Source organism: Cyprinus carpio, chromosome B8 (genome assembly GCF_018340385.1).
Source record: "Cyprinus carpio isolate SPL01 chromosome B8, ASM1834038v1, whole genome shotgun sequence".
NCBI lineage: Eukaryota > Metazoa > Chordata > Actinopteri > Cypriniformes > Cyprinidae > Cyprinus > Cyprinus carpio.
The window spans coordinates 13938142-13959522 of NC_056604.1; the positions used below are offsets into that span (position 1 = coordinate 13938142).

At 38.4% G+C, this 21381-nt stretch overlaps 2 protein-coding genes across 3 annotated transcripts; both read right to left on the reverse strand.

Moving 5' to 3' along the window:
* Positions 1-1614: 1614 nt before the first annotated feature.
* Positions 1615-8131, reverse strand: LOC109095101 (tubulin alpha-8 chain-like). Its single transcript, XM_042729868.1, has 5 exons — positions 7966-8131; positions 5701-5923; positions 5339-5487; positions 2308-2988; positions 1615-2226 (listed from the first exon to the last, which is right to left on the reverse strand). The coding sequence occupies exons 1-5, from the start codon at positions 7966-7968 to the stop codon at positions 1933-1935; spliced, it is 1350 nt and encodes a 449-aa protein (XP_042585802.1). The 5' UTR covers positions 7969-8131; the 3' UTR covers positions 1615-1932.
* A 675-nt stretch (positions 8132-8806) lies between these two features.
* On the reverse strand, positions 8807-21010 carry LOC109095108 (kelch-like protein 12). 2 transcript variants are annotated; one of them, XM_042729867.1, is made up of 12 exons: positions 20824-21010; positions 19736-19974; positions 17534-17687; positions 14718-14935; positions 13700-13849; positions 12324-12438; positions 12043-12149; positions 11656-11851; positions 11350-11508; positions 11039-11137; positions 10241-10427; positions 8807-9766 (listed from the first exon to the last, which is right to left on the reverse strand). In XM_042729867.1, exons 2-12 carry the CDS (start codon positions 19916-19918, stop codon positions 9640-9642), a joined length of 1695 nt encoding a protein of 564 aa, XP_042585801.1. In that variant the 5' UTR covers positions 19919-19974; positions 20824-21010; the 3' UTR covers positions 8807-9639. The 2 variants fall into 2 exon arrangements, with proteins under 2 accessions (XP_042585801.1, XP_042585800.1); XM_042729866.1 differs by having other exon boundaries at positions 20817-21010.
* Positions 21011-21381: the final 371 nt, after the last annotated feature.

The window sequence follows — 21381 nt, forward strand, 5'->3', positions numbered from 1 at the left end:
ACATTTAGATCAGAATATGAATATGTATCTTTTTCCTTTTTTTTAATAATCTAGAATGGACAATGTGTTAAAATATCTTGAGTGGTCTCACCCAATATTTTAACAGGTACACTTGTTGAATTGCTTAAAAAATAAATATTAACTTTGTTGGTTCTCCCAACTTAAACAGCATATTATAGTAATGCGGTCATGAAATTTAAGTGCTTTAGGATTGCTTTTCATTGTTAGTAACATGGCCTGAGCCAAAAGCTGCAAATCCTTGAGAAACCTTTCTTTAATTGTTTAAAGCATGGGACACTTAGCCCCTGCTGGTAGATGATAAAATTACACAACTTTGGGTGAAAATAGTCTCAATTGCCTGCCATTCAAAGCAGCCTTGTATTCTGATTTTTGAATGCTACATATGAAGTCACAAACAAAGCGGTTTAAAAGCCTTAATTTTGGAGTAACAACAACAACAAAAAACCTGATTGTATAAATGGATAAAATATTTTGCTTTTATGAAATGTTGTGCACATAATTTTAAAGAATCATTGTAAACAATCTTTTGTAAGTAAAGAGCAGTTTTACTTTTGATGTGCTTAAATATTCTTTCCTGGGCCTGGAAAAAACAGCTACTGAACCTGGACCAAAAAAAAGAACTTCCTCTTGCACAGAATCAGCAAAAATCACCCCTCTTCTAGTTATTAATTTTGACTAGTCAAGTCACCTTTATTTATATAGCGCTTTAAACAAAACAGATTTTGTCAAAGCAACTGAACAACATTAATTAGGAAAACTGTGTCAATGCAGTTCACCATTGAATTCAATGATGTCATCATGCAGCTCAGTTCAGTTTAAATAGTATCTGTGCAATCATTTGCGATCAAGTCAACGATATCGCTGGAAATGAAGTGTCCCCAACTAAGCAAGCCAGTGGCGACAGCAGCAAGGAACCAAAACTCCATCAGTGACAGAATGGAGAAAAAACCTTGGGAGAAACCAGGCTCAGTTGGGGGGCCAGTTCTCCTCTGGCCAGACGAAACCAGCAATTCAGCTCCAGGCTGCAGCAAAGTCAGATTGTGCAGAGGACTCGACTGGTTTCTGTGGTCTTGTCTCGGTGGTCGTCTCAGACAAGGTCTTTACAGGGGATCTGTATCTGGGGCTCATCTAATCTAGTTTAATATTTTAATCTAATGATAAGAGTTATGGTGCGTTTCCACTACAGCGTCAAATCTGCGCTCAGTGCCGCTGGCAACGCTACACCACTGCTTTGGGGCATGTCAAATTTAGCGCAGAGCACGCCTCTAAAAAAAAAAACAATGTTTATACCATTTGCGTTTCATCTTTTCACAGCGATTGGTTGTTACCCAGCATTTTTCGCTCTATATTTGCATGAAGTCGAGCACAGCCCAAACTTTTTGTTGCTCTCAATGTTTTCTTTGTGCCGCTTTCAATCCCCAAAGCACCGCGCAAGCGTTTAAGCTCAAGTGTAAAAAAAAAAAAAAAGAAACGCCCGCTCTGCTGCACTCACTACATGCCAGTGGAACCGCAGTGTAAAGCATCATGAAGGTTAAAGCTTCACATTACCAATACGTTCATGCATTTTTGGGAATCAAAACACACACAAAAAAACACATTTGACAAGTTTATTTTGAATCTATATCGGTCACTTACAGCATGTGTGAGAGACAAAGACAGCTTACAAAACAAAGTGTTCACAGACAGAAATGCCTTTGGCAACTCATTTCTTTGAAATCAGACAGAATAGAGGTATACAAAAGAACGAAACACAACAGAACATGTATACACACATTAGGGCCTTGTTCCTCATCATTGGGCATTCATGAGACAGCTTGGCAATGGAGATGCAAATAGTGCTGTAAGTGCTGAAGTAGGACCAGTTTATCTTCTGACTGTAAACTGGTGTCAGATCAGCCTCTTAAAACATCTTTAATACTCCTCTCCCTCCTCTTCATCCTCCACAGACTCTGTGCCAACCTCCTCATAATCTTTCTCCAGTGCGGCAAGATCCTCTCTGGCCTCTGAGAACTCTCCCTCTTCCATTCCTTCTCCTACATACCAGTGAACAAAGGCACGCTTGGCGTACATCAGATCGAACTTGTGGTCCAGACGGGCCCAGGCCTCTGCAATAGCCGTGGTATTGCTCAGCATGCACACGGCTCTCTGTACCTTGGCCAAGTCTCCACCAGGGACCACTGTAGGGGGCTGGTAATTGATGCCAACCTGTTGAGAAAGAGGAGACATTTAGTTTAATGAAGTTTGAAGAAAGAACATTTAAAATATTGTCTTGTCAATCTCTCCCACCTTGAATCCAGTTGGGCACCAGTCCACAAACTGGATGGAGCGTTTGGTCTTAATGTTGGCAATAGCGGCATTCACATCTTTGGGTACGACATCACCACGATACAGCATACAGCAGGCCATGTACTTCCCATGCCGGGGGTCACACTTCACCATCTGATTAGATGGCTCAAAGCAGGCACTGGTGATCTCAGACACAGACAGCTGCTCATGGTAAGCCTTTTCAGCAGAGATGATGGGGGAGTATGTGACCAGGGGGAAGTGGATTCTGGGATACGGCACCAAGTTGGTCTGGAACTCGGTCAGATCGACATTGAGGGCACCATCAAAGCGCAGGGAAGCAGTGATGGAGGACACGATCTGGCCGATGAGACGGTTGAGGTTGGTGTAGGAGGGACGCTCGATGTCGAGATTTCTGCGGCAGATGTCGTAGATGGCCTCATTATCTACCATGAAGGCACAGTCAGAGTGCTCTAGGGTGGTGTGAGTGGTTAGGATCGAGTTGTATGGCTCGACCACAGCGGTGGAGACCTGAGGAGCGGGATAGATGGCAAACTCAAGCTTGGACTTCTTGCCGTAGTCAACAGAGAGACGCTCCATCAGCAGGGATGTGAAACCAGAGCCAGTGCCTCCACCAAAACTGTGGAAAATAAGGAAGCCCTGGAGACCAGTGCACTGGTCTGTCTAAAAAAAACAAAAAAAAAAAAAAAAAAAAAACATTTTATCAGATGCATTGTCTAAACAGCACAATTTTAAAATTTAGAAACTAAATTTTGTAGAACAAAAGATTTAAAATGCATTTAAAATGTTTTGACAATATTAGTGCAAAAGACGACTTGCTTTAGTAATTAGGCACTGTTTGACAGGCCTAGTGTGCGCGATTCAGGTGTTTACATTCAGAAACGTTTAACTGGCAAGGATTTAAAGTACATGCAAATAATGTACTTTTGTGATTGCGAATTATTGCAGTGTTCCGTGAGAGTATCTCTGCCACTGAGTTAAAGGGCACCTATTATGCCCATTTTTACAAGATATAATATTGTTCTTGGGTGTCCCCAGAATGTGTCTGAAGTTTCAACCCAAAATACCCCACAGATCATTTATTATAACATCTGGAAAATACAACTTTTGGGGTGTGTCTTTATTTAAAAAAGCTGTTTTGGTGTGATATCATTTTAAATGCAAATGAGCTGCATATTCCCGCCTGTTTCCAGAAGAGATCAGAGTATACATCTCTTCTTAGTTTAACACCTTACTACAGCCGGTAGAAGCAACATGACAGAGCAGGTGTTCAGTCTTACAAATAGGAAGCCAAATACACTGAAAGTGGGACAAAATGGCATGATGTTACGGAACTTAATCCAAATACAAAAACGAAAATACAGAGATCTTTACTATATCGCAAATTAGCCCAAAAAAAAAAAATACAAAACAAACACAAAACGAGATATGAATCTGCCCATATCGCCCAGCCTTAATAGAGAATCAGAATGGCTTGCCTAGAGAGACTGATTTGGTTTAAAGGTGATTAAAAAGAAAATGAGTGGGTGGATTATAATTGTAGGGTGGTTGTGTACATGCACTGCCAACCAGTGTTGGGTAAGTTACTCTAAAAAAAAAAAAAAAAAAAAAAAAAAAAGTAATTACTAGTTAAAAATTACATCTTCAACAGTATAATTTGATTACTGTACAAATTACTCTCTCCAAAAAGTATTTAATTACTTACTACTTTCCAAATCCTATATCAACCTCGAGAAGTTAATGATACTGTACAAGGATAGACATGAAATGGTTCTTTTAATTCTTTCAAGTAACTACATACATTATTCTGGTCACACTTTAGATTAGGGTCCAATTCTCACTATTAACTGTCTTTTGCTTCAAAACACTCCTAATTACTGCACATTACTACTTAGTAAAGTAGTTGTTAAGTTTAAGAATTGGGTAGGATTAAAGATTTAGAAAAAGGTATTGCAGAATAAGACATTAATATGTGCTGTTTAAGTAATAATAAACAGCCAATATCCCAGTAATATTCATGCTAATAACAAACAAGTTAATAGCCAGAATTGGACACTACAGTGTTACCATTATTCTTATTTACTCACCAAAGTATTTAAATTGAGAAGGGTACATAAAAAGTTCCTGTGGCTCAGTGGTAGAGCATTGGGTTTGCAGCGCAAAAGCTTGTGGGTTCAATTCCCAGGGAACACATACTGGTAAAAAACAAACAAACAAACAAAAAAAATGTATAGCCTGAATGCACTGTAAGTTGCTTTGGATAAAAACGTCTGCTAAATGCATAAATGTAAAAAGCATGAATTTTAAGGTTAGACTTAAAATTTTGATGTTAAAACCAGTATTTTAATTTGTGTATAAATGTTCTATAGTCTATACACAGTATTAAGTTCAATTACATAAGTAGTAACTAATAAAATTACAGAAAAATAAGAGTAATCCCTTACTTTACTTTTTCAAGGGAAAATTAATTAGATAACAGTAACTAATAACTTGGTAATTAGTTACACCCAACACTGCTGCAAAAACACATTTATGTCCAAAGACCATGTAAAAGTGGATTTTGCATAATAGGTGCCCTTTAATACTGATGTGAAAGTGTGTCATTGTAAGTTACAGCATATTGAGACGGAGGCGACAGAACTGCTGCTAATAGAATATGATATTTCTTCGAAAGCAGATCGTAGAGACATTTTTATTGTCCACGATCAAAAATAGTCAGTCATATCACACACCCCTAATTCAGATAACCATTACCATCACCTAAAACATAAAATTACTCATTAAAATAAAATTAAATTCAATGTATTAGTAAAGATCAAAATATCCATTTATCATACTGTACATGAAGTTGACAGCCAAAATTACTAGTAGCATTTTAAAAGATTCATTTTATTTGTTTGTTACTTTTAATGAATTTGAGAAAAAAGTATATTGGCCATAACATGAATACTTTTATGGTCTTATTAGTGCGTCCCTACTTTGCATTTCTCTGTAGCTCAATCATAATTCATACCAGTTTCCGGACACGCTCCAGCACTATATCAATAATTTCCTTGCCAACGGTGTAATGGCCACGGGCGTAATTGTTGGCTGCATCTTCTTTCCCAGAGATGAGCTGCTCCGGGTGAAACAGCTGTCTGTAGGTTCCAGTCCTCACCTCATCTGAAACATGATACATTTATTTTTGATATCCAGCTCTTTAAAGCATAAAACTAGCCATTTACACTTTTTGAAACTACTGCACTCTGGATGTTGGACATAATGCACACATTAATTTCAACATTTCAGGTGTCAAAAAACACTGATTGGTTTTATGATGATTGATAGTTCAATTGTAATCATTTATTAAACCAACAATAAAAAAAAATCCCTCACCAATGACTGAAGGCTCCAGATCCACAAACACAGATCGTGGCACATGCTTCCCAGAGCCAGTCTCACTGAAGAAAGTGCTGAAGGAGTCGTCTCTTTTACCAACAGGCTTATCACTCGGCATATTGCCATCAGGCTGGATGCCATGCTCCAGGCAATACAACTCCCAGCATGCATTGCCAATCTGTACTCCGGCCTGGCCCACATGGATGGAGATGCACTCACGCTGCACAAAGAAAAAGAAGCTTTAAATGGCTGCCAACCAACTGCATGCCCCAGGCACATAAACCAAGTCATCTCCGTACATCACGGCTAGACTTTCTCAATGTTGAAGTTTTTTTTTTACATATTTATTTTTCTTTAAAACCTTAAGTAAAATGTCCCAAGCCGTTACACTTTTGCCAGGCAGCTAATAAATTAAAAAATGTGACTAGTGTCTGTCAAGTTGGAGTCAACTGAATGTTGGATGTTGCCTTTGAACCTTGCAAAGATGAAACTCTTAATTTAAATCCCAACTTTCTAATGCAGCTGAACTTGAAACTATAATTAGTTTCCATTACTAAGTGGAGTTGAAAGGCCAGGCTAAAGTGCACTAAGAAACCAAACCTAGAAAAGAAAGAACATTCTTGCATTTTATAATCAGAATCATAAAGAGCTTTATTGCAAAGTATGCTTGCGTGTACAAGTAATTTGTTTTAGTGACATAAGCTTCCAGTACACAGAGATAATACAATTTAAAAAATAAATAAATAAAATAAAAAGGAGCTATTTAAGCAAGTTACAAAAGCCAAGTTTGACTTTTATTTTTTTATTTTTTATTAAAGCTGTAAAGTATCCGTTTTTAAAGACTAGAATCGCATTTAGTGATTGAATTAATCATTATTTGGTCTGATCTGAAGACCAAAGAATACAAGACTAATATCCGGTAAATATGTACTTCCTGAATCTCTCAGAAACCATTTGCACAATGCATTTCCCTTCGTCATGTTAAAATAGTGCTTCAGGAATGTTCCAAACCGGTGTAAGTTGATGCTCGACTGACAAATTCAGTCACCATTCACTTCATTTATATAGAAGGGGAAAGACCTCAATTACTTGCAAGATGCCTGAAGCGGTTAATTTTGCCTAATATTCCTATTTGAGTAAGAAAAATGCAACATGTTTTGAGCAACAAAAGACCAGAATTATCAATATAGGGTGAACTATATCTTTAAAAGTCTCCAGGTGAAAAGCTGGTATCTCCAGCACATTCAAATAAGAATGTTTGTGAAACAAGCACAAGATCTTTCAGGTTAAGGTTAAAAGTAGTAAAGTGACTCAGAGTTTGAGTTCGCTGATCTCTCGGGCTTTATCGCAAAATGGGCGACAGGAAGGAGCCAGTAACCTGAACTATGGCGTAATAGAGGAACAAGAGAATTATTATTCACCCGCCAACATCAAAGCAACGACCAAAACTAGTAACGGTACGGTACTTTAAATGAATGACCGCTCCAAGTGTATCTTGAGGGGTATAAGTCTGTAGAAGTTTTATTATATTTATAAAAAAAAAAAAAAACCGGTCAGCAGACTCCCTTCCCCCAGCCTCGCGCTCTTACCGGGCCGCGCGCGTGAGGGTCCTCTGCGGTGGGATCAGTCTATGGGTGCGATCCAATGGATTCCTCACGCCAGCTTCTGAGTTAACGTATATCATATTACGATCCAACCAAACACACCGGCCGGGGGGGAAAAATTCGCTTTCAAAGGTCGATTACAAAAAGTGTGTCGCACTTCCCGCATAGCGCAAACGAATTATTTCACGTGTAAACGAATACACGGAAGAGATGCGACGAAACGACATTTGCAGTTATGATAATGTGGTAACGTAATGTTGATAAAACAACTTTTGTAGCCTCGATGTCTTAAAGGGATAACGTAGTTCACCCAAAACCTAAATCACCCTCATGTTGCTTCAAGCCTGTAAGATTTTTACAGGTTTGGCAGCTCCAGTCTCATCTTTTTGAACGAGAATGAAGGATACAAGGCTTTATAAAATGTCATTTTGTGGTCCACGGAAGAGCGAAAGTCATACTTAATTACAGAACTATTACATTTAAGTCAACTGACCCTTTAAAGGTGTTTCAACTACAGCCACACAACTACTAAATTAAATGCAGTTTAATAAAGTGCAACTTCAAAAGTAACTCGTTATTTTGGTGGGAAAGACCACGTTTGACTTTTTATTATTAAAGCTGTAAAGTATTCATTTTTAAAGACTAGAATCGCACTTACCATTTTGATTTAGGCTTCGTGGAATCAAGTTTTTAAGAAAACGTTAAAGTAATTCGGTGCAAAATCTCCAAAAGTCGTTTTGAGCTCCGTTGACTGCAGACGCGTAACGTATCTCCGCCAACACAGCAATGAGAGTCCGAGCGCGCGGTTCAGTCTATATAACCGCGCGCGCAACACCGCCCTCTGCAGCGCGCGATTGGCCAGCGGCAGCAGCAGCACCCTCCTCGCCATATGATTGGTGTAACCAAACTCTCATCTTTTGATTTGAAAGTATTGCAACACTTCTAACCGTTCTTGAGAGTGAACGTTTTTTGCAGTGTTTCCGCCTTTTGCTTTTCCTTGTTCACGAAAGGGGGAGGTTTCCTTGGAAAGTTTCAAATGACTCTAAAGTGCTTCAGGTATTTCTTCATTATACATTATATACAGGGCAACAAAGAAACTATCGGCGCCAAAAGATTTGCAGTCTTTGTTCAGTGAGTAATGTGCAGATAAAGTTAACCACCCAACTTTTATGGTTTGCTTAAAGTAAAAAAAGGGCAGTGATACAATAAACATAACAAAACAGAAATGATTATTTTTCGTAATTTTGAAATCAGTAGTTTTTTTTAGCTTCTGTTGTTCACAAAATAATTATTTAGCTTTATTTACGCTACTTCCATGTTACCTTTCTTCAATGGTATGGGTTGCCCTGGTGCACTTGAAGATGGCATTAGATACATACCACCCCAAATTTCCTGTTTCAATAGGAAATACGTCGTTAGCACAATTTTGGCGAAGGATGTGCAGATATGGCAAAAAAATCTTCGCACAGGTAAGCCGATGATGTGAAACCTCAATTGTGTTACATGATAACCAGACTTTTCCTTTATTGTCTTTATCATGGAGTCACACTATTAAAACTGCATACCACATCAATGATATACTGCAAAACATCCACCATGCAAGGCATCCTTCATTCATATAAATGGGTCAGTTTCCAGTATTTAACGAGAGTTCCACTGAGAAAGCACAGCTAAATTCACCCGTGCATTCAGATTCACACTACTAAACACACTTAAAACACCAGCACACTGGCTTCATGATTTCTTACTGATGGTTCTATACACGATGATGGAAAAATCCTTGGTGCTTCAGGCACATATATATAAAGGGTTGAGCCAATGTGAAGAGCCCCAGCAACCAGAGATGATGATGACTTTGTCAAAATGGACGCCAAAGACAGGATTGACACAGATTACACAAAGCACCTCTGTTGTCACATCCTAAAGAATCAGGCAACGTTCACTTCTTCAGGAAGGATTCAGTCACTTGGGCAGTAAGGCATACACATACTTGTCTCTTCTCAGAGATATTTCAACACCAGTAGATTATTATATTGCACTTTAAAGGACCCAAATGAGTGAATCTCACAGGGAACCAAAGATCACAGGGTCTGTATAAAGAGGACAAAAACATGGTGGCGAAACACACATTGACTGGATCATAAAGTTAGTGTTTTATCCCTCATTAAGGGAAAACAAGGACTGCGATCAGATGGCAACTAAACTTAAATCCAAAAAGAGGAAAGAGCCATAAAAACGCTGGTAATGGGATCTAATGCTCCGCTGATTAGTGGAGTGCAGATTCCAGCGTCCAGATATAAAAAGTGCCTCTATGTCAGAATTAAATCTCTTCTCATTTTTCTCTGAGCACACAAACTCCTGCATCACAGCGTTGTGTTGCCATTGAAGTCACCACCTCCCAGCTGTCAATCACGGGGTCGTAACATTCAATGCTGCTGAGCAGTGAGTTCCCATCATATCTGCAGAAAGAACACAGATGCAGTATCAAAGCAAAAGATTAAGTCATTCATTTATTTTCTGGTAGTAACCAAGACCGAAACTGAAAGTCGTGACATTTGCCAAGTATGGTAACCCATACTCGGAATTGGTGCTCTGCGTTTAACCCATCCAAGTGCACACACACAGCAGTGAGAAGTGAACACACCGTGAACACACACCCGGAGCAGTGGGCAGCTATATATCCAGCGCCCGGGGAGCAACTGGGGGTTCAGTGCCTTGCTCAAGGGCACTTCAGCCATGGGTATTGAGGGTGGAAGAGAGCACTGTTCATTCAGTCCCTCCCACCTACAACTCCTGCCAGCACCAAGACTCGAACCTGCGACCTTCTGGTTACAATCTCTAACCATTAGGCCACAGCTGCCCCAAACATCTTGTCAGAAGTGGGATTAAAGACCCAATAGAGAAGAGTCTACCATGCTATATTGACATCTTACCCTGCAATGGCATAAAGGCGGCCCCTCAGCACCGTGGCTCCTACGTAGCAGCGTGGTGTGGTCATATTGGACACAGTGGTCCAATAGTCTGTGCGGATGTTGTACACCTCTACGGAAGACAGGTGGGCCGTGCCGTCAAACCCTCCAACGACATATATGTGATCATTCAACAAAGCAACACCAGCCCCTGTAGATGAAAGCAGTCACAGTATACAGCAGTGGAGATCTGCAAATTATTGTTTAATCTCAAACTACTTATTAAAAAAAGGTTATTTATTGTCTCTTTCATACATCATTTTACAATATCATTTTTACTGTGTTTTTGATCAAATAAATCCAGCCTTGGTGAGCATAAGAGACTTCTTTCAAAAACATAAATCTTACCGACCCCAAACGTTTGAAGGGTAGTGTATACAACATGCGATATGTAAAAATGTTTCTATTCACTTAAATATTTCTTAGCACCTGTTATAGAATATGATATTGTGTTAAAGGGATAATTTGGCAAAAAAAAAAAAAGAAAATTTCCCCTTGATTTACTCACCCTGAAGCCATCCTAGATGTACATGACTTTATTCTAATAAAGGCCTTCTGAAGCGAAGCAGTGTATTTGTGTAAAATAAAACACATATTTTGAAGTTTATAAACCATAATCTCTAGTTTCCGCTAGCTGTCGTACACGCATTCATGAGAGAGTGGCGTTCCAGCAGATAAAGTAGGCGTAGCGTAAGCTCGAATTTTAATTTTTGGTTAAACAATCCCTTTAACATTTTAAAAGGGATTCTCATGTGAGAGTACCTGAGCGTTTGTTGGCCATGGGAGTGACGCTGGTCCAGTGTCCTGTGTGAGGGTCATACCGCTCTACAGAATTCAGGATGTTCAGACCATCATAACCACCTGAATCCACAACACAACACAATGTTTACACTGTCTGAAAAGCTACATGCTTATCTGAACATGTCTGTGCCAAGCCCTAATGAGTCTCTGCTATTGTGTATGCTCGTTATGAGCAACTGTATTTCTGGATTCTCAGCACAAGAAGACCAAAAGTAATTGCCAAAGGCTTCCAGTCATATTCATTTACCTTCTACAACAAACAAAAACATTACCTAAACAGTAAATGAGTCCACTGGCTACAACAAGTCCTGCTCCCTCCCTTGCAGTCTGCATATCTCCCAGCATGCTCCACTGGTCAATATTTGGGTCATAACGCTCCATGCTGGTGTGACGTCTACTACCATCAAATCCACCCGCAACATAGATCATATCTGTGAAAGAAAAAAAAAAAAAAAAAAAAAAAAAAAAACATTCTAAACATGACTAGTTCTAAAAAAAAAAAAAAAACAACAACATCATTTTGATTGACACAAAGCTGGTTTGCTCTACCGACTTGCAAAAGAGAATAGAATAGATACCTCCGAGAGTTGTAGCTCCTGCAAGGCCTCGGCGTACATTCATTGTTGCGACAGAGTACCAGACTCCATCTTCATCTGCCGTGTAGTCTAAACACTCAACTGAACTCAAGCGTGATCGGCCATCGTATCCACCGATAACATAGACGCGATCATTCAGGGCGACGGTGGCAACATAACGTCGCTTCCTTGCAATGTTCTGGAACATAAATATTTTGAGACAAATAAACTGCTGGTCAAATTACCATCAAAATTCATACAGCATTACACTTTATCACATTAACATCTTAAAAAAAAATACTACAGACAGACATGCTGTTTGCTTCGGTGGCACTGTTGCTCACTGACATTGGGCAAATGTTTTTAATCAATGGACAACATATAACTTACAGGAAGAAAGCTCCACTCTCTGGTTTTTGGATCATACTTCTCAACAACGTCAATGGGTGACTGTTGGCTGCCAAATCCTCCAATTACCAAGAGAACCTCTTTGGCACCTAAAACCCATTCCAATGTCAAAAAGTGGTTATACAAGGCTTCACAAGTAGATCATGAACATGTTAAGACACACAAAACTAATTCAGCAAAAAAATGAACTGTCAAAATGATTTATATATACACTGAGGATCAATTTGAGGCCTAAATACTGAAAACACACAGAGGCATCAGACCGAGTCTTGCTTGGGTTCGAGGACTCTGCATCTCGCTTCGTAACTCTGGCCGGAGGTGAAACTTCTTTGCCTCGTCCACCAAATCTCGACAAGGCAGACTGCAGTGTATCAATGGCTAAAAAATAGATGCAACACTCAATACAATGTACAAATATCATGCAATAATGCACACAAAATAAACACACTATACAATAGTAGTGCTGGTCCTGATGGATTGAAAGCTAAATTAGTTAAATCTGCTGTCCATGTATTGTTGTGTCCTTTTGCTGATTTATTTCATTTGTCGCTGTCTACTTGTTCTGTTCCCTCTATATAGAAATGTGCAAGAGTTACTCCTTTTTTGTGATGATTATCTGATGTAAATAACAATTTTTTATTCTGGTTTCAGACCTAACATTTCTACTACAACTGCTCTTTTTAAATTCACGAATGATTCCACAGGTGCCTTTTTCATCGACATTTCTAAGGCTTTTGATATGGACAATCATCACCTTCTTGATAAACTGTATTCTCGTTTAAACTAAAAATGCTCTTCTTTTTGTTTTGGCTTAAGGTGTTTCTCAAGGTTCTACCCTGGGACCACTACTTTTTTCTATTTTTATTAACTTTTAATTTACCTCAAATATGCCTAAATTGTTCTGTACAGCTTTATGCCGATGACACTGTTATTTACATCACTAATTCTGATTTGTTTCAAATTCAGAATTCTTAATCCGATTTTAACTCAATATGCTCATACTGAATAAGAAGTCTTGTTGAATGATGTTTGGTACACAACGTTGTTCTTTTCCTTTTGATTTGAATATTACTTTTTAACGATGGTTTACCTCTTGATAATGTTGATTCATTTAAATATCTTTATTGTTTTCTTTTAATCTTTAATTTAAAATATGCCCAGATTGATTATATTGTTAATACAACATGGTTGTGTATACTTTTTTTCAATTAACTGTTCTACATTTCAAATTATGAAAGAATTATTTCTCTTTCTTTGAGATCTATTACTTCCCTTTATTGCTTTAGGCTATTTTTATTTTCCTGTCTTAACATGTGCATGTTTTTAATTTCTCTCATGTTGATATTACTTATGTATAATGTTATTTTTTGTAATTTAGCTGTGGTTTGTGGGTGTGGGGGACAGGTTGAGCATTTCATTTGTTCTGTATATTTGTAGTGTGTACATGTTTTGTATGGTTGTTTTTAGGACCCCCTTTTTTAAATGAGATGTTACATGTCAAGGGGCTATCCTTTCAATAAATTAAATTCAAATACACTGGTGGGGACGTCGACCCCATGAACATTAAACATCTTTGCTTCTAACTGCAGCATCCTGTACATCCAAGCAGTCAGCATGTACTTGATTAGCAGAATCTGACCTCTATATCAATGACATCAGTGATGTATCGTGGGGTGAGCAGCGGCATGCGCACATACTCCAGCAGATCAGGTAGGTATGGCTCTCTCTCTTTTCTGTTGTGCTTCACCCAGTTCAGAACTGCCTCGAATACAGGCTCCTCTGAGTCAACCTACACACATAACACACAGATTTGTTCAGGCACAAACACCATAGCAAAACTAACTTTATTTGCTGCTTTTAATTTTCATGGTTTTATATCTGCATCTTCTCAAAGTAACCATAAATTTAAGTCCAAACACTGTAATTACACCTTTAGAAGAAATGGACGGTGGTGAGAGACAGGAATTTAACAACACAAAAGGCAGATGTTTTTGTTTGAGAGTCCATGTGTATAAAACAAGACAAAAAAAAAGCAGGGTTACAAGTCTGCACTTGTGTTTTTTGCATTTTCTTCATTACTGAAAGTGGCTAAAAGTCTCAAAAACACAAAATAAATACCATTTCAAACATGTGGCCAAATATGTTGCTCAAAACCAGGCTATGCTGGTTCCTATGTGCAAAATTTGCAGATTAATGTCTGACTCTGACCAGTAAGTGTGTAAACTAATGAGTACATTCTATAATAATCTTTTGTATCACTTGTGCCCTTTAGGAGTAGAAAGTATCATATTTATATGTAATATGCACACGAAAGACCAAGAACTGAAATACAGTCTGTATTTCAATAATTTTAAAGGTGTGATGTATGGAACAGTTTATAGAAAATAAGTGTGAAGCTAATCACAATTTGTTTTATGTAACAAAAATATATAGTTTTGAAACCATGTATAAATAAGTGACAGAAAAGAACCATTTTCATGATTTTGAATTCAGATGATTTTATTTGGGTTTTAAAATGTAATTATTTTGTTTTGTTTAGACTACTTCTGTATGTTTCTGACTTGAATGCTGTAATAACATAGGTACAAGTTTCCCAAGTGCACTTGGACTTGTTCAGACTGAAAGAGAGCAGAGAAGGTCAATGCAGACAATCTCACCTGGATCTCATCACACTTGATAAGTTTTTCCACCTCGCTCTGACTGAGCAGCATAAACTCTTCCTGTTGCACCACCTCAGCAAAATGTTTCTGTGAGAACAGTTCAGCTGCCTGCATCAAGTCCAGACAGTTGTGAGTTTCTGCAAAGTCTCTGATTCCCAGACAGTTTGATGGATCCAACTGACTATTAAGGAAATCACAGCAAGCTCTCTTCACACCTGTGGAGAACAAACACAAACATCAGACTGGCTTATCTGCATTACATACAGCAAAATTACATCTAAATCCACAGTAGGTATATTAGTAAATCAAGAAAATGCATTAAGCAGATATGAAAACCAAAGTCAATGATTTATTTTGCAGATATATTATGTGGCAGACAAACCTGCTTTGATTCAAGAACAGTCTTTTATTCCACTGGTAATTTATTGTGCTCAGAAACAAGTCTTTGCTTTAATGCAGATCTCTGACTAGAAGGGATTTGCCTGAGGGATTAAGCTAGTTATACAGCTCTTAATGGCAACTACCATTTCATTCTGCTCAAAGCAACCCAGAAGCCTGATGCTGCCACCATCATTCTTGACAGAATGGGAAGTTGTTACGTAGGTGTCAAGCTACTTTTTGTTTGTGCCAAACATTAACGTTTTACTTTCAGGATGAAGTACTTTCAAAAAAGCTTTCAGGCTTTGTCACAGGGCTTTTGGGTTTTTGTCACAACCTTTGTCAGAAACGTCCTCTAGTTTGAGTACACAAGAGATTTTGTTGATGCCTGAAAAGATTCTCCATTTCAGACAATGTACAATTGCTCTACTTGTCATGTTGCTCAATTTGGTAGAAGTGCCAGATCTTAAAAGTATCTGGGATGTGTTGTTTTCCATTTTAATTCCAAGGACACAGTGTTCCTTAGAAAGCTAAAGCGAGTCTATGCTAGCAGCTATAAGCAGATAAAATATGTTTCTAAATAAATACATGATTGTGATATAGAATAAGAAGCGGACGTCCGATTTCTTCAAGCGGTCGTATTTAGCATGTTTTGCTACAATGGTAACGTTAATGGCTAGCATGCATAGTCTTGCATCGCATATAAATATTTCTGCCTTGTATGGTGATCATAATCCTCATCGGATCATGTTATTTCAAACACTCGCTACTGTCTGAAAGTGAGTTTTGAGCTAAAATTATTTGAAAAGTCTTTAATTATGATGTTAGCTGTTAACTTTATGAAATGATCTGCGGTGCTGACGCTCTCCAGACGTGGAGAAGCTCCTCTAGCCCCAGTTGGCCCAAGGTTTTTGTTGGGCCAAAAAAACCCAAGTAGATATAACTGCAGGCCGGAGATCTTCAAAATGGGGCGTGAACTTCAAAAGTGGGCAGAACCTCCAAAATGGGGTGGGGTCTCCTCGCGCAAAGACTTTCACCATTGGCTCTGGCTCCAGCCAATTGTTATTGACTTACATTTCAAAATAAAATTTTATAAATTAAACATTGTTTGTAGTTCATTTTATTTTCATAAAATAAAATATGCTATATAAATAAATATTCTCTGTGAGAGCAAAGCCCAAAGCTTGTGGCCAGTGATGTTCGGACTGGAGTTTGAACCTCTGCTTAATGATATAAACGGGAATCACCCACGAGGTCTCCCGCAAGCCGTCCCAGCGCACCTCTAACGCTTTTTTCTCAGCAAAGGGGGCATCCCCGGGCTCGAAATTTGCAGGGTAGGAAGGGGTAGTGACGCTGGGTGTAACTAAAAAGGTGCCATTGTCCGGTGAGGTCCAGTTGGGAAGTTATGGAACGATCTCATATCGCATAATCTTATTAAGTGTTTATCTCCTGAACTACAACTTTCTCAATTCAACTTTACGCTATTCAGTGCAAATCACGCCGTGCAGTCAGTTACGTTGGTTAAGGTTAGGGTCAGGTGTGGGGTAGGTATAGGGGTTAGCATTTTTTGAAGCATAGTGTAGGAAATCAACACTTTAATTGACACAACCAATAAAATCTTTAGAATCAGTTGTGGGGCGGAGTTTGTACTTAAGTTGATTGGGGGGGGGGGAATTGCGCTTGCGTGTCATGTGCCTGTCTGTCAATGGGAGGAAGCCTCGCCCTATTTTGGAGCTCCCACCCCGTTTTGGAGTTCCCGCCCCCATTTGGAGATCTCCAGGCTGCAGTTATACCCTTCTCAAAAAAACCTGGGCCATTGCCCCCGAGGAAGCACCGACGAGGCACAATCAAGCCCCGGAAGTGACAGTGATAACACAACTGGCCCCGGCACGCACTAGTACGCCTGCTTTTGGCCCGACAGTGGAAATGCAGCTATTGTGTACCAGACCAAGGATGAAGAGCTAAGGCTCTTTACATATATAACCAAATTATTTTCTCTAATCTTCTTTAAACCTGGTTCCAGAATTGTGAGATTAAACGGACAAAACCAAAACACATGGCTATGCGTACCAACACTACTCCTTTGCAGATTAATTTTAAGAATGTATGGGGTGCAAATTATTTATTTTTTAATGGAGACAGAAGACAAAGAAAACCCTCAGTTCTTAGAGATCAATCAGATTCTTCTGTAATCTTTATCTTCTGCAGCTGAGCTCTAATAGCTGGTCTGTGGCAATAATTGCCCCTAATCTCATGCAGGTTTGTACTTGTGTTTGTCTCTTTCACAATTAAGAGTCTCAGTGAGTCCTTATCATGCTTGGATCTCAGCAAGTAACCATGTGATTACTTACCAAATAATCACACGGGTTTGGTAATATTAAAATCCCATAACAAAGAATCAACAACATGAGCTGAGCTGATTTGTGTGTTTGTACCTTTGAGCTGCAGGAGACAGGCAGCGGGCAGCAGCTCCTGAACATTTTCTACTGTAACCAGCACAGTCTCTGTGTAAACAAAATCCAACAGGATCTCCATGGTGGACGCTGTGAGGCCCTGAATGTCCACAAAGGACTTCCCTTTTTCAGCAAGCTAAAGAGCAACAAGAAAATGATGACATATAAACATATTTAACATGAGATATTTTTGCAGGCCAAAACATGGAAGCAAGTTAACATTTAAGCACTTCCAGTTCTCAGTTTGCTGCTATTGAGACAGGATACGGGTAAGGTTAGGGGCAGGTTTGATGTTATGGTAAGGTATAAGGGGTAGAGGTATGGTCAACTGTAAATATAGATGTAACTACTCTTGTAATTACAAGACGTAATAAAAACATGTATAAGTGGATAGTATCAAACAATTAATTTAAATGTAAGTACATAGTAGTTAAAGACACTTAATATAAAGTGGATCCAATGTTTCTCTAAAGACCAAAAGAGTTGACAGCAACTACATTGGTCAAATGTCAGGTGTTCTAGATTCAGACCAGAACTGGATCCTAGACAGGCTCCTGCGTGCCTTATACATATGTTTTGGACATGTCCAGCTTTGTATAACTTTTGGAAATCGATCTTTGATGCTTTCTCAGAAATGATAGAATTGCCAATAGATCCATCTCCTTTTATTGCTATATTTGGCATCACAGCACAGAGTATGCGTCTAAGTGGTTATAATTGTGAAATGTTGGCCTTTTCCACTCCACTTGCCAGAAGATTAATACTGCTTAAATGGAAGGACCCTCTCCCCCCCCACTTTTTCTCATTGGATTAAGGACGTCATGCAACATCTTAAACTGGAAAAAATAAGATACTCACTTCAATGGTCTACCCAGAGATTATACGCAATCTGGCAACCTTTTCTGTCATTTGTTGAAAACTCAAGTAGGGAATACAGTCCCAAATTTGTATAACTCAGGGTTTCCTTTTTTTTTTTTTTTTTTTTTTATGTAATCAATACTTTTTGTCTGATAGGTAGTGGGGTGGGTGGAGTTAGGGTTTTGAATATATATTCTGTATTGTATTGTTTGATCTTTTGTTTGTTCTTGCATATTATAACATTTTAAATAAACAGACCTTGTTCAAAAAAAAAAAGAAAAAAGAGGAATGCGAGTGTTGTAGTTCATTTATAGCCTATGTTTAGCTTTATCTTTTGCTGATTGCATTTAGGCTTTAAAATGTATAAAAGTTGTGAGGATTTTCATGATGAACAAAACATGTAAAGGAATACACTTCCCAATTTTTGTCCAGATTTACAGTTTAGAGAAGTTGACGCTTGTTGCCCAAAGTCAGAACCATTCTCCAGATCTGAGTTGCCAGACTTCACAGAAAATTGTGCAGTATATAATGGTTACAAACTCTTAAAATGATTTTTTTAGCTACAGACTATGCATCAATCCAATTAGAGGACATCAAACATTTTGAGCCATGTTTGATATTTTAAAAAACAAGGAAAAGGAAGGAACAGGAAACATAATGAAATAATAAAACAATTTAATAACAAATGTATCCTTATATTGTTTTTATATTGTTTAAAATCTGTCCAGATTTTTAAAAGTCATGTAGTGTATTCCAGCCTGAAGAATAATAAACTCACAGAGCTTATTTTCTGCAATAATTTATTGCAGGCCACTACTATTACCATTATATAACATATATTCCTAAAACACTACTTTTCTTACACTGTACCATAAAAGATGAGTCTGAATGTAGCTTGACAACATGTGTTGTGTTCTCTTTAGTAACTCTGAATCAACTTCAAAATGTCTGAGAATAGAGAGACTGTCTGTACCTCCTACTGTAAAGGAGCAGAACTGCAACAAAGTCAGATTTTTTTTTTTAAATTTAATTTTATTGATACAAGACAGGAAATGAGGAGAAGCAAGAATAGCACGATCATGAGCCATTTTCGAAGGTAAATAACTGAATAATCCCAACAGCTCAACATGTTGAAGCTTGTCTGCTAACTGCCATGTCAAGATCCAGTGACCGTGACAATGACAGTGTAATTTGTTGACATTAATTTAGTTCATTATAGTTTTTTAAATAATTTTTATTAATTGGTGAACAGACTGCTCCAGTTAAGACCACAGTGATTTGTGTAGCATGTAAGAGATGAGTGTGCATATAGAGGGTATTTGTTACCTCACTGGTGAACATGGCACAGAAATAATCACTGCAGGCCGCCAACACAATGCGGTGGGCTGGGAAATCTGTGCCTTCCACCCTCAGAGTGATGTCGCACAGCGTGTTGCTTTTTCTCAGGGCGTTCATGGCATTCAAGATGGATTTGGCATGCGAATTGGTCATGATGTCCTTAGGCGCCATGACGACAGGGGGTGGGGTGGAGTGGCAAAACCTCAGGCACTGCAGGATGATGATTTCTGTAGGACACAACCAATCAGTGAGCAACACAACTGATGTCAAATACACATAAGAATTCTTTCTTCAGTGGTACATAAAAGACGATATTTTGAGTCTGAGTTTTAAGTTACTGTTACCTTTGACTTCCATTGTGTTCTTTGCCCATATGATGAAAATCGATGGGAATCGAAACTGTTTGGTTACCTTTAAATATTCTTTAAAACATCTACTTTTATTTTCAATGGAAGAAAAAAGCCGTTTGGGGTTTTAACAACATGTAGGAGAGTAAATGATAGCAGAATTTTCATTTTCGGGTGGACTACTCCTTTAATATCAGACAATATTTGTCCATATCTGCATCTGTATTGTAGCTTAAAAGTTTACAGCTGTACATTATCATTTGGTGAGAATGTTATTTTTAAAATGTATTAACCAAAAAGACCTTCCAAAGAAATCACAGGAAGGAACTGATCTTTAATGACAACTGCAAAAACAGTAAAATTATAAAATTATAGTTTCTCAATGAAACAGCTAAATTCCCATCCTTTTGGAAATATAAACATTTTCAGTACTTTTTTTTTTTTAAATTAAGTGTAGATACGTAAACAATAATATGCTTTAGGACAGGTCTACCTGTAGGCTGTGATTGGCAGGGCACTAGTTACACCTGTGTATTACTGTAGAAGGGAAACAGGAATCATTTCTTCGTATTTCATATCATTTTATTAGTATAACCTATTCGAAACGTGTTGGTGTGAATCAGGTCAGAGTTTAAGCCTCACAGAGGTGAGATGAGGCTACATGCTAAAGCTAACTGTAAACGTATGCTAACCCACACATAAACATCTCAGTTTGAACTTACAACGTACAGCGGATCCACAGCAGAACAGAAACGGTCCGGGACTGGATGACAGCACACGGCTGTCTATCTGGACATCTGCTGGCACCCCTCACAGGGAGACCCTTGCAGGTGTGAACTGAATTAATTTTACTCCAGCAATGAAAAGAACAGAGCTCACGTGTGCGCGCATCCTTGGCAAAACACTGCGACGTCACCAGTGCGCGTGCGCACTTCGAACCCCGTGCTCGCGCGTTATCTTAAACGATAGATTCAGGCCTTTACAATAAATAAATAAAAAAAAGTTTTATAATAAAAACGTTATAATTCGCTATAAAATTTACTGTTTTATAAAACAACTCAAGACTCAACAACTCAACAGCAAGAACTTTCAGATAAAACTATTCCTGAATAACAACAACTACCATAAGGGTGTGAATTGTAAACGCTTTAAGAACTGGACAGGATCAGTTCCAGTCTTTATATAGCGATTTGTTAGCAAGTTATGTTTTTATTAAACACAGCAGCTTTAAAATTAATGTTTGATATATTACCGTTGCTTGAAGTCATGTAAACCACAGACCTCAAT